General features: G+C 34.5%; 1 protein-coding gene across 3 annotated transcripts in view; it reads right to left on the reverse strand.

Annotated features, from left to right (window-relative positions):
* Adamts6 (ADAM metallopeptidase with thrombospondin type 1 motif 6) overlaps positions 1 to 13,665 on the reverse strand; it is a 280,941-nt gene that overhangs the window by 13,337 nt on the left and 253,939 nt on the right. For 2 of the 3 annotated variants that reach the window (XM_063258246.1, XM_063258247.1), the window contains 2 exons: positions 11,740 to 11,944; positions 2,165 to 2,341 (listed from right to left, as the gene is read on the reverse strand). In XM_063258246.1, the coding sequence (XP_063114316.1) occupies positions 2,165 to 2,341; positions 11,740 to 11,944 (382 nt within the window). Of the gene's footprint in view, positions 1 to 2,164; positions 2,342 to 11,739; positions 11,945 to 13,665 lie in introns of those variants that run through there. The other variant, XR_010050518.1, reaches the window with a different exon arrangement.

A 13,665-nucleotide genomic window follows, 5' to 3' on the forward strand; every position in this document is an offset into this window, starting at 1 on the left:
CGGGCTGGGATTGGATTTGTAATTCTCCTGCCTCAGCCTCTCAGAGTGCCGGGATTATAGGCATGCACCACCAAGTCCAACCACAAATATTAGCTTTAAAGCCCATATGAGATTCATCTTTCAGAGATGTACAACTATAACAATCTATTATAGAATTATTTCCAAAACTCAAGGATCATATTATTACCCTAAAAAACAGAGGCAACATAATTGGAGATTTATAATCGCCAATAAATAGAAATTTCCTGGGCTATTACTCCAATGATTCCAAGCAAAGTTCATTAATTCTAACAGGCAGGCAATAGGATAATTCTTCTGAGGAGGTAGAACAGTCAGAGACCCATATTTATTAGAGATGTGCAGGTAAATAAAGCAATGGTCTGTTGGAATGCTCTATATCTCATCAAAATGTTAGTTTACTATAATAGCATTGATTATTTTGAACCTGTTGTTGGGATCAGTTTAAAATAAAAGCCTGAATAAATATAAAAAAGAAAAAAAGCTTAAATAAGTACTGTTGAATATTCTCAGGTACTATCAGGAACACAGACCTGATAAGTGGTCTGGTATTAGCAGTTAGTGTGTTTCCCTCTCCTTTTTTCATCTACTCAGGGATTCAGTCATTCAGAGTTGAAGTTACTGCGAGTGGTTTAGTTTTAAACTGAGTCTTATCAGCTGTGCAGACTGAAGAATGCAGTGGGATCTGTTCTTCCGACCACCACTCAGAAAAACCAAAATTCTATGAGATCTGCAAACAAACGAATGAAGAGTCTACTGGCCACAAAGACAGAAATGTTTATAATGTAAACAAAGTGAAGCCTTATTGGATTTGTTTATAAAAACTCTCAAAGTGTTCACAGGATTTGCAAAAATACTCATATAGACACTTTTAAAAAATGATTGCACTATAAGTGTGCTAAAGCATCTTTGAAGATTTATTTTCATTGTTTTTTATTTTAGGAGATTGAATTGAAAATCAAGATTGGAAGAAATAGATCTGACAGTATTTAAAAGAATAATCTCAAATTAACAATAGATACTTGGTGAAACTACAAACACACAAAAACTTTCAGCTGACCTTTATGTAACAGTTTACTGCAATAAGGAATATATAAGGAAGGAAATATCTAGCTGGTTTAAAATAAAAATTTAAGGGGGCTGGGGATTTAGCTCAGCGGCATAAGCACCTGCCTTGCAAGCAGGCAGTCGTGAGTTCGATCCCTGGTACCGATAAAAAGGAAAAAGACCAAATAAATAAATAAATAAAAATAAAAATTTAAGAACATGTTTGAACATGTCTTTAAAAGCATATCATTTTTAATGATATCAATTATGTATTGTGAAGTTCTGACACTTCTTTAGTAAAAGGTATTTTCATACTTAATGGCATATAATGCTTAGAAAAATCTTACATGAAAAGAATGAGAGGCTTACCAGTGCAGAGACAAGAGACGCTATGTTTACCAAGTAAACAAAGTGAAAGTTTGTAACATTTTATAGGATTAACAAGTATATTCCAAATGAACATTTTGTAAATTAATCTAAATACTTATAATACAGATACAAACTTTAGTTATCTTATGAACATACTTTTCCCCACAAAGCCGAGAACACAAACAAAGTCATATTTGCACAGTTACATGTTATTTTGATTTAGTTCAGTCTCAGATATTGGAAAATGACTAGCTACAAGGCCAATTAAGAAGTCATAGGATAACAACACTTGCTGTACAGAATTTAACTTCTGCAGTATTAATTTTTAATAGATTTCTTTTTTAACATTTACACTAATAGATATCTAAAATGTACAATAAAATCTGATTCTCTATGATGATAGAAGTTATTAGTTTTTTCCAGTCACTACTGTGATTTTGTAGTTTCTCACTTAGATCTCAAATTTCTTGAAAAAAGTTTTACTAGTCTATATTTTTAATATATCATAAAAGATATTCACTGTGGGGAACTGGTACATATACATACCACATTTTAATCCTTTTAACTTTCTCTTTCCCTCACCTACTTTCCATTCCCTATCTCCACAAAATCTATCCTCTGTTTCCTGTCAGATTTCTGTGTGTTACTGGTTACTCATAATGATCAAATGAGATTCACAGATTTGTGTCTCAAAGTGCACTTCAGCAAGAACCCCAGTCTAATCCCTCACCTGGCCCCAGTCTCCAGTCACCCAGCGAGGAGGCGGGCAGCGCCCCAAGCTGCAGCGGATGCGGACAGGAGGCTTGTTCTCCTCAGGACACTGTGCAGCTGGAAATGTTTTAGAAAGGTCACTGCTCTTGCACAGAACAATCCGATGCTTGAATCCTGGACCACATTTTGGAGTACACTGGAAATAAAGCAAATACTAATAAATAACAACAGTTAAAGACAGAAGAACCAGAAGAAAATTTTTCTTAAAGTAAATGTGCATATGTACAGAAAACATATATACTCTAAATTCTAGGCAAAATTGCTCAGATATGAAATGCCTTAAAAATTTTAAAGCAGAAGTAGTTTATCTTTTCCCTAAAATCTTTAATAGCTAAATCCAATGTTTGTTTTTCTTGGCTAGCTTATTTTCTTCTTTTATTAGGGATAGGTTTATTTTTTCTGTTCATCCCAATCCTTGGCCTCATTTCAGCTGTGATAAGATTCTGCTAGTATAATGTGGAACCCTTGGTTTCCTACTTGTTGGGTCTACTAAAAAAGAACTTGTATGCTGTTATTAGACCCAAGAACTTGTCCCTTTGACACAAGTTATAAGTGATGTAGATCAACTATTGTTATTGTGCAGAAGCTAAGAATATATGGTCACAGGTGAAAGTTTATTGCACAGAAAATCACTAGCATTTTTTTTTCTTTTGCTTCAGTAACAAACAATGAATTCAAGAATTCTTCACAATTGGGTGGGTCTGTTCTTCATACTTAGGAAAGATGCTTAGAAAATCAAATTCTTTTATTTACCTCATTACTAGGTGTTTCTATAAGTCACCAGTTTAACACAGTACCTGAATGAAGTCCTCTAGCATTGTCCTCCACGTGTCTGGAATATTTCTTAAAATCTATTACTTTCTCTTAGTTGAGTGAGGAATTTACCCACAACATTTAGAGGCATTGTATCCAAACCTTCCATTCAAAAGACATTTCCTGGCCTCCTACAGAATAACCACATCAAACTTGAGGGAGGTAGAAAACAATGGGATAATCCACCCTCAAGGAGCTCAGAGTCTTATTTAGGAGATAGAAATGTGAATACAGGTTAATAGTAAGTACTATAAGGATTAATCTAGAAAAGAAATTTTTGTGGGCCTCTGATCCACCTCACCAATGACTTGAATCACTTGCTTTATAATTATTTATTTATATATCTTCTCATATCTACCACACTATAAGCTCCTGAAAATTATGTGACTTCTGTTTGATCTTTAAACACACACACACACACACACACACACACACACACACACACACACGTGCACACACACACGCACGCACACGCTGGTTTACAGTTACAGCTTAGGGCTTTGAGTAAGCACTTACATGTACATTGTCCTTCATCTGGAAAGATACTGGTTTTGATTTATCTAATGAGGAGGATTTCTTAGTGATATGATTCATTTTGTGAGTTTGAACCTACTGTGTGTCACAGTAAAAGAGAAAAATACTGACTTTCAAAGGAAGATCAAAGATCATATACAATCTTTTTCTCAAATGAATTTAATAATAAAACACATTCCCCCCAACTTAGAAAAAGTTTTATGAAGATGCATTTTGAGTGGAAATAAACATGCATTTCTTTCCAAGGTATCTCCAGCAGAGGCAACAGAGTTAAAGTCAAGACAAATTCTTGACTCCCATTATTCCTTTTCATAGTTAAACTGACATCCTTATAGCTTGCTCTTGCCTCAGCCTGCTCATTAATCAGTCACTAAGTGTTATTAATCAAATTCCTAAATCTCTCTCACATCTACTCATTTCTATCTCTATTGCCACAAACCTTTCTTCAAACAAACATTAATTTCCCACATAAATTTTGCAATTACTTCTTAAAAGCTCTCATGTTTCTTGCTCTTGCCTCAGTTTAATCTGCTTTCCAAAGGTCTCTCTAAAGGGATCTGTCTAAAAAACAAATACGATAATATTGTCTTCTGGTTCAAAATTTTTTTCCAGTAGCTTATAATCACTTTCAAGATTAAAAAAATTCAACTCTGTAAGGGGCTGGCATGTAGCTCAGTGGTAAACCATTTGCCTAGGATGCATGATGCCCAGGTTTGATCACTTGCACTACAAAATCAAATACAAAAATGACTAAATTCTTTAAATGTTTGCTATATTATGATAGTAAGGCTATGTTTACTTTTGCAGAGTCACCTCTATAATATATCCCAGGCTTACTAAATATTTGTGTTATTGTCTAATGCTAGCCTAGTTGCTGGCAAAAAGCTAATACTGCTGCTCTTCTGTAGGTACTAGGAGTGCTACCACTACTATTAATAGAAGCTATTATTTAATAAACATGGCGTGCATTAAGTGTCATGCTAAATACTATAATTTATAGTATTTAAAATATAAAATTATATATTGTAAATATATTATATTTATATATAATATATGCCCTAGTCACATTTTTAATTATGTGTAGCATAGTGCTCGTGCTTTACACTGAGACACATACATTTTGATTATCATAATATTTTTTTCCAGCAGCATAAGCCGTGGCTATTAAGAATGTAATAATATCTAGAAGTCTTTTCAAAGAGCATATGCCAAGTGCTACTTACAATTAAGGGAGGAAGACAATGCAGACAAACAATTCATTCATCTGACATCACACCATTTAATGCAAGAAAAAGATGGTTACACATATTCAGGAATAAGCTTGGAATAACAAATACAAAAATTACTGGAGTGGCTATATCTGTACTAAAGAATATGCTGCCACATTTCCAGCAGAGTTGAAGGAGGTGATTAAAGAAAAATAATTCCATCCAAGCAAATTTTCAGTTGTGACAAAACTGAGCTCTCTTAGGGCTGGGGATTTAGCTCAGTGGCAAGTGTTTGCCTGGCAAGCACAAAGTCATGAGTTTGATCCCCAATACAAAAACAAACAAACAAAAAACCCACTGAGCTCTCCTGGAAGAAGATGCCAAATACAAACAATATTCCTAAAAGTAGAAAGGAGGCAGCAGGGAATATACATAAGAAGGAGAGAATAACTCTGGTACTATGCAGCAATGCTGCAAGTCATATTATAAATGCAGGGCATATTCAATAACAGAGTAAAGAATCCAGGTACTGTCAAAAACAAAAGCCAAAACAGTATTTTGAGAGAAGGGACAACATTCATGAACAATTATTTATTTATTTATTTATTTATTTATTTATTTATTCAGAGCTGGGATTCAAACCCATGACTTGAAGAATAATAGGCAAGCAAGTTCCACAATTAATTTTAATTATGTATATTGTTGTAATTGCTCAATTTTACTATTGCTATTGACCCCTTCCTTTGCCTAATTTGTAAATTAAACTTTATTGTGTGTATGAATGTGCAGGAAAAGACATAGTATATATAGGGCTCAGTACTAGCCATAGTTTCAGGCATTCAGTGGGATTTCAGTGGATAATAATTAAGGGACTGATGTACATCTCTGATATATTCTTCCTACTCAATGGCTATACTAGGCTTAAGACCTATAGATCTAGCTAGAAATATTACACATCTCTAGCCAGGCTCTCAACTCTGGTCTCTGCAAATATTGCACTTCTTAATGATGACTATAAAACTAAATGTTTGAAATTGCTTCTAAAAAATAGTAATGGCACAGGGTTGCCACATCAAATTCATTTTAAGTAGAACTCTATTCAGCAAATTTTTCTGACCTTACGTCAAACATGTTCAGGCAGAGGATCTTTAGTCTGTTTTTACTTTTACTTTCCTCTGCTTTCTTTAGCCCATATTTCACTATTGCCTTTTGTTAGCCTGCTAATAAATAGGCTTGTCTGTCTGATCATTTTACTTTGATTTAATTATATAAAAAGTAAGAAGCTCTATAAAAGCAAGGTATGGTCATGGCTATGTACACAATTAATAGGAATTAAACTAAGTGTGAGTGCTTCAGAGTATTCTCCATAGGCAATCCTTGGCCCAAATGCAAGTAAAGAGTAGGTTTTTTGTAGATTTTGAATAGGAAATAGACTCCATTAGTAGTCAGTAGAAATTTAAATACTTAGCTCAGTAATAAAAAGGTTTTTTGTGGAAGAATGATTTTAAATATTACAATCCATCCTATTCTTTCTCAAAAATCATTAAGTAATGGAGTAGATGATAATATTTCAGTAGATAATTCTTTAATAAAATCATGTCTATTTGTCCTTATTGCTGGGAAATATCCATTCTTTCCTCTTTTATTCATACAATAAGAATCTTAAAATTATTTAAAATATGATCAGAGCATTTGGTTTTTCATCTCAGATAGGTGATTTTTATAGGACATTTTAATGCTTTAGCTTAATGCTTCATGGTTAAGAATACACAAAAGTATATTTTAGAGGGAAAAAAGGTGTTTTAAATCACACCAGAGAAAACAATTTGGTGTTCTTGTAAAGAATAGAAGTATAGGTAGTAATATTTTTGGGGCTGGGTGTGGTGATACATATCTGTAATCTCAACACTCTGGGAAGCTAACGCAGGAAGATTGTTAAGTTTCAGCCCAGTCTATGAAACTTAGTGAAACCCTGCCTCAAAATAAAAAATGGAAAAGGAGCCAGGCAATGTAACTCAGTGTGAAGGCTCTGAGTTCAATTTCCAGGTCCATAAAAACAGGAAAAAATGTTAGATAAAATCTTACTGCAAGAAGTGGATTTAACTTACTTAGAACTTAAGAGTATGCAGGTGATGTAATAATTGTCTTCTCAAACTAGACACAGAGCCTCATAGGGAAGTCCTTGTCTGGCCTCTCTACCTCTAGTCCTTCCTCAATAATGATACCCAAATGTAAGTCTTATAAAGTCAGTTGAACATGATGCTAATAACACATTCATCCAAGAGAAATACAAGAAACAGACATTTTTCAGCAGGTACTCTGTAGGAGTCAAAGAAACCATTCCGATACATCAAAAGAACAAATTAGGATGCTGGAACCCATCCACAGTATGCAACAATGCTTTCAAGACCTACTTGCCCCAGTGAGGGGGCAAAAACACCCTTAGTCCAAGGTAACATGGATGATCCCAAGATCAAGGACGATTATAGAAAATGAGAAAGCTGTGGCTTCATTAATTTCACAAAAGGCGTCTGATGAGCCACTTCCCATCATGGTAATTTGCCCTTTTCCCCGCTTCTGCCATAAGCACTGGGTGAGTTTAACTGATGGGAAAAGTGGTTGCTGGCTTTACACAATAGAAATTAGAGTAGTCAACAAAGAAAAGGAAAGGGTCAAAAGGTAAATTTGTCCTTCTGCAGCATATTTTCACCAACTGAACCTCACCCTGTGATTAGCAGAACTCAACAGCTGAGTTAGAAATGAGACAGCAGAAAGAGGAGGAAAGTTTTCATGGGTGTGTCAAAAGAAAATTGTGTAAAATATTTGCAAAAGGTTAAGTGAAAGAGATTGAACATTGCCTGCTCTTCGGCTGGACCTGTTCTTTTCATTAGGGGAGGTGTTCCAGTCTTCTGGGGAGAACAGGTTCCTTCGTTTCACTTTGTTCTCTATAGTTACTCAGACATTTATTCCATTTAATACTATTTATTCTTATTTATTTTTAACCTATTCAGAGCAGAGAGGCTGCCTTGCTAATGTGAAAAAGCAGAAGTCTGAGAATACAACCCACCCTTTGCAAAATAAATAGGAAAGACTGTATGGGACAAAATTGGCGGATTTGCTCTTGGCCAAAGATTGATGGTGTGAAGATGGTGTTCAAATAAACAGTAATGACAGCACTTCTTAATCCATGTTTACCATTCAGCCTCCCAGTTGTTTTCTTGGGTCATCTGTGAAAGATAAAAGCAGCTACCAAAGCTTTATCTGAGATATAGTCCCAAAATGGATAACTCCACCTTCCCAGCACCACTTCTTTCCCCTAAGCTTTTAACCTCAGAAATGTGATTAAAAGTTCGCTAAGCTTTTATGTATTTCTTCAAGAACCTTCCAGGAATGTCTATGAGCCTCTTAGAGCTTTTTGAACATGTTATTTTAAAAGACTGCATAGAGAAGGCCTATATTATTGCTTTGGGCTCTTTGTTATTGTTATTTATTTGTCTCTTTTGTTTCCTGTTTTTCTTGCATTTTGTTTTGTTTGTTTTTCCTCAAATACAGAAAGGGTGGATATATATGCATAGGATTATACATGCCTAGAACGTCTAAAGAATTTACAAGAATTGGTATTATTATTATGTGTGAATGTATAAACAGCTACTTTGAAGAAAACGAGAGATCATGGTAGCCATTCCTGATTTTCTATCATCTTGTTTTGAAGTCCAATAATGCTTTTATTCTTTTTTTGATTGGTTTTAGTCTGTTTTCTATTATTTGATTTCAATATGCATGAAGATACAGACAGCTACTTTAAAGAGAACAAGAGACATTATGGTAGCCATTGTTGATTTTCCTATGGTCTGGTTTTGAAGGCCTGTAATACTTGCATTCATTTGTTTTGATCAGTTTTATATGATTTTGTTTTGTTTTAATTCAGTGTGAGAAGGTATGACTACTATTTTGAGGAAAACAGGAGACATTATGGTAGCCACTGTTGATTTCAAGTTGTCTTGTTTTGAAATCCTGTGTTGCTTGTGTTGTTTTGTTCCAATCTGCTTTGTTTTGTTTTGTTTTATCCTCTTTAAAATAAAAAAAAAGACTGCATAGATAAGAATAAAAATTCTAAACTGGGAGCAGTGATTAATGCCTATAATCTCAGCTATTCATGAGTCTGAGGTAAGAGGATCACAAATTTGAGATTAGCCTGGGCAATTTAGTGAGACCTTGTCTAAAAGAAAAGAAAACAAACAAAAAAATCACCTGGGTATACAGCTCTGTGGTCCCTGGGTTAATACCCAGTACTGAGGGGGAAAAAAAATCAAAGAGCAGGATATATGATATTCACTTCTTAAAAGAAAAAAGGTCTTTAAAATGGTATTTAGAATAGTAATATACCAGTAAGCTGTATATGCTATTTCTCCCTAACCCATGGTGATCATATTTGGTTGTCTTATCTTAATTAATAATACAATGATACAAAAAAGTGTAGGTCAGAAGATCAATGTAAAATGAGTTGGTATATAAGAAAGATTTGGTATTTTAGTGGTTAGTAAAAACTTCTACTTTCTACCTACAAAAGATGATTTGGAAGACAGCTTGATAATCAAGCCTTCCTGTTACCTATTACTGTTTATTACTTTTACACAATCTCATTTTCAACTTTTTTTTTTTAGACAAGGTCTCATTTTATAGTTCAAGTTAGCCTTAAACTCTCAGTGATCCTCCTTGTCTCAGCCTCCCAAGTGCTAGGATTTGCAGGCATGTGCTACCAACCCTGCTCTTTCAACTTATTCTTAAACACTTTTTTCTCATGCTGCATTCTCTTACAATCTTTGTGTTTCTGGTTAGTTCTTTCTCCTAGAAATATCTTCCCAAAAATGAGAAAAGAAAGAAGGGAAAAGATTATATGTCTGTATATATTTATATACACACACATACACACACACACAAGATAGATAACTATACCAATAATCTGTTAGTTCAAAGAGAACAGTTTGTGTTTTCATTGTTCGATTGATCATTTTTTATGTGTATATCTAATAATCTGACAACTACTTTGAAGATAATAAAAGGCAAAATATTAGCCAATGTTAATCTTCTGTTATTTGGTTTTGAAATTCTGAAGAAAAAAAAGAATACTTTCCCCAGTTTCCCTATTCTCTTCAAATTCTGTTACTCTACAAAATTCAACTCCCATCAACTAAACAGCTTTTTCAAGCTACTTTGATTTTTAAGCTCTGAATTTTGACATTAGTTATACATTTACACATCACAATCCATTGTTTGTTAAACAATGTCATATTATTCTTTAGTTGTGTTAAGAATATATCTTATTTTCTCAAGTTTGAAGATTTCTTCATATTGTCCATAATGCCTATCCCAGTAAGCACTCAATATACTTACTGACTTAGGCCTGGGACTTAGCTCAGTAGCTTATATATACTTACTGACTTGACCCGAAACCTTAAAACTGTTGCAGGCAATCACAAATGTATCATTATAATCAATATTTATGGTCTGGCACTAATAAATATAATGCTGAAGAGCATCCTTTTTCTCAGTGAATTTCATCTTTCAAATGAATTTAGAAGTTAAGGCCCTGATTGTTAGAAAATGAAATCTATAGTGTTTTCTGTATCCATGGACTGGATAGTACCAATATCTCCATATTTGATTGAAAGTTAGGTAGGCAGAATATAATTACTGAATTTGGGATATGGCCAGGAAACTTGAGAGAGAACACTCCTAATTCTTGCCAAAGAGTCAACTGATAACCACAACCAGTCAGAATCCTCACTTCCATGCAGCATCTTAAACACAGTCCCTCTTCTAGCCTTGTACCTCCAGCAAAACAAGGCCACTCAGCAGGATTTACAGGAGGAATACTTACATCTAGATGTTCCCAAAGAACAATATTTAATTTTGTTCTTGGTCTGTGACTGAAAAACTTATGAAGTCTACAGGAAATACCCAAGGCAATTACTACAATGTTTCTGGCAGGATATATTAGAATAGACTCTGAGATGCATCCTGTTTTGCTGATTTGAAATAATTATCTCAAGCCAGGTACATTTTTTAACACTAACCAACTGTATGGAAGGAATCTGCTCTTTAGGAAATGTGGAGAATGATTCAGTGTGTATATGTTTCTAAGGAGTCAAAAATTAATTACTTCTTACCCTACTTTTCATAAGATTATTTCTGAGTGCTACTTTGTATGCACGTATGCCCCCCAAATCTTAGATCTGACACATTAGCCAGGTAAATGAGGATAATTATAAATTCTGAATTTGACTTTTTCATATGTTATATGCCTTAGCTCTTTGTCTTTTCCTCAGGTACAAAAAGAAACAATTAAAATATGTAAATATAGATATATCACAAGTTATAAGGAATTGATAATAATTCATAATAAAAAGTTATGCATTAGGCTATTACATTACTTGAAAAAGAAGACACAAAAAAGTTTTTGCCTTTAAACTAAGATCCTAAAAATGTCACTCTTGATCTTCAATAATTTCAGGGTAAGAAAGATTCTTGTCTTTGCTTTTGACTACATATCACAAATTCTGAGCTTATGTTGCTGCTTAATACTAAGAAAGTGAAAAAAACTAATACAAGTGCTTACTATAGTATTATTTCAAATTCACTGTAGACTATGTTTAATTAAATTGATGACTAGATTCTCATTGACTTTCCTGACTCAAAAATCCCTTACTTCCTATGGACTTTTTTTTTATACCAGTAATCAAACTTATGACCTTGCACTTGCCAGGCAAGCACTTACATATTTGAGCTATATCCCTAGCCCTAAAAACCCCTTACTTCCTAACAAGTAGCAATAAAGTACAGCATGAACAAATTCACTATTATGCAGTTCTTACTTGTTAAGTGCTAAGATGCTCACATGCTCAGGTGTCCTTAATATTAAACGCTTTGGTATTGATAATTAAGACATCTCAAAACCTACAGCCTCAGATTTCCTTACTTCAGACCAGTCCAAAGTCACCCATTGAGGTGGACATGACTGGTTGTTGCAGGGTTCTTTTTCGATAGGCCGGTGAGTTAAACAACCATTGTAGTCCAGTGTCTCCTCCTCAGAAGGTCCAATTTTCCTGATGCAGAGCACTGCTCTTGTGCGCATTCCACCATCACAAGTCTTGCTGCACTCCAACCAATCCCCAATGAACCACCTGCAGTAAGAAATAGAAGGCATAGGAAAGCATTTCTTCAGTGCATCCAGAGATTTGCAGCTCAGTGCAGGCACTTAGAATGGACTACATTCTTTTCATTTAGTTAAGCTGCCTTCTTGAGTATAGTACATGAGTTTTGGAGGAGCACACATTCTCAAACAAGCAATGCACTATGGATTTTTTAATTTTGTACTTTTCTCCTGTTTGATTAATTTATAAAGTAAGGATAACAGTTATTTCATGGGATTATGAGGAGGATCAAATAATATATTTAAAGTTTCCAGAGTGCTAGTACATGTCTATCAATTGGCTCTTCACTGGGAGAAGGGAATTCTGAGTAGTGGCATTTGCCAATTTTTGTAGTGTGAATACCTCACTAGGGCCAATTCCAAACTATAAGTTTGACATACTGAATATGAACAACAGACAACATGCTAATCCTATGGTCCCACAAACAAGAACTAGTTGGCTTTCACACACCTCTGAATGTGTCTCACATATGGCAAACAAGAAACCATAACTATTACCATCATCATCATCATGCTCATCATGATCATCATCAATACTTGAGACTGGTTCTCCCATTATTGAGAACTGTATGCTAAAACCATCCTAAAGGAGCTGAAGATATGTTTTTTTAATTTCAAAAAATGAAGTATTTAGAAGACAGTAGGCCTTTCCAGTCCTTATAGAGACACAGGAGGCCTAGCTATACATATTAAGGACATGTGAGTCTTAAAACATCTTCAGCAAAACTAGAACCCTTAGCCAGCACTATGAAATGACAGAGATTCCTTGTTTTGACTCCTTCCTCCCTAAATAAGCTTCTATATACCTAACATGGGAAGAAACTCAAATGTCTTAAAATGAATACATCTCATATCTGTAGGCATACAACTCCTTATCCATGGAATCATCAATGAAGTTTCATATAATGTCAGGGTTTTATGGTAATATTTCTGCAGGACTCACCGTCCTGGAAGCAGAAACAGGTGCATTGGATATGAGAATGATCTGACTTAGCTCAGTGAGAATTCTGCTTTAGAGTTTTATATCTCAACTCAAGCAAAAGGGGCTTTTTCTTTTTTGATCACAAAGGTGTACAAAGACATGAGTCTAGAGATTTTGGTGGATATGATCACTTCTCAAGTAGAATTAGCTGACATGAAAGAATGCAGAGAAGCTGGAATGCTGAGTGTTGATTCTAGCAATTCCTCACACTAGGTTTATCCTTACTTAGACTTCTGTTGGCTTTGTTATATAAACTTTATGTATAGAAGCTAGCTCAAGTTGAAATTTCATTACTTGCAACCACAGTCTTGGCTGATGTATGAATGCATTTAGTTTAATAAAACATTTCTGAATGCCTACTCTGTTATATTTTGTTAGACCACTGTTAGGAAAACAGTTCTTCAACATCATGAAAAAAGCAGTGATGGAACCATGATCCAATCCTCTATCAATTGTTCTTTAAACTGAATTTCATTTTTAAACATTGCTGAATATGGGCGGTAAGTCACAAGACGTTTGCTTCAATCCATGATTACAAGTCATGCAACTAAAATCAATGAACATGTTTATGCTCTCAGGCAGTAGACTGTCCAGAGAAAGAACAGAAAAAGTTGAAGAACAAATTCCTCACTATCTTCTTGAGCGTAGCTCTAGTATGCCAGTTTTGGATATGGAATATAATAACTAGCATCTTAACTTGGAGCTTGCAT

The sequence above is a fragment of the Cavia porcellus genome, unplaced genomic scaffold (genome assembly GCF_034190915.1).
Source record: "Cavia porcellus strain 051 isolate PalLab524CR breed Dunkin Hartley unplaced genomic scaffold, mCavPor4.1 scaffold_11, whole genome shotgun sequence".
Lineage (NCBI taxonomy): Eukaryota > Metazoa > Chordata > Mammalia > Rodentia > Caviidae > Cavia > Cavia porcellus.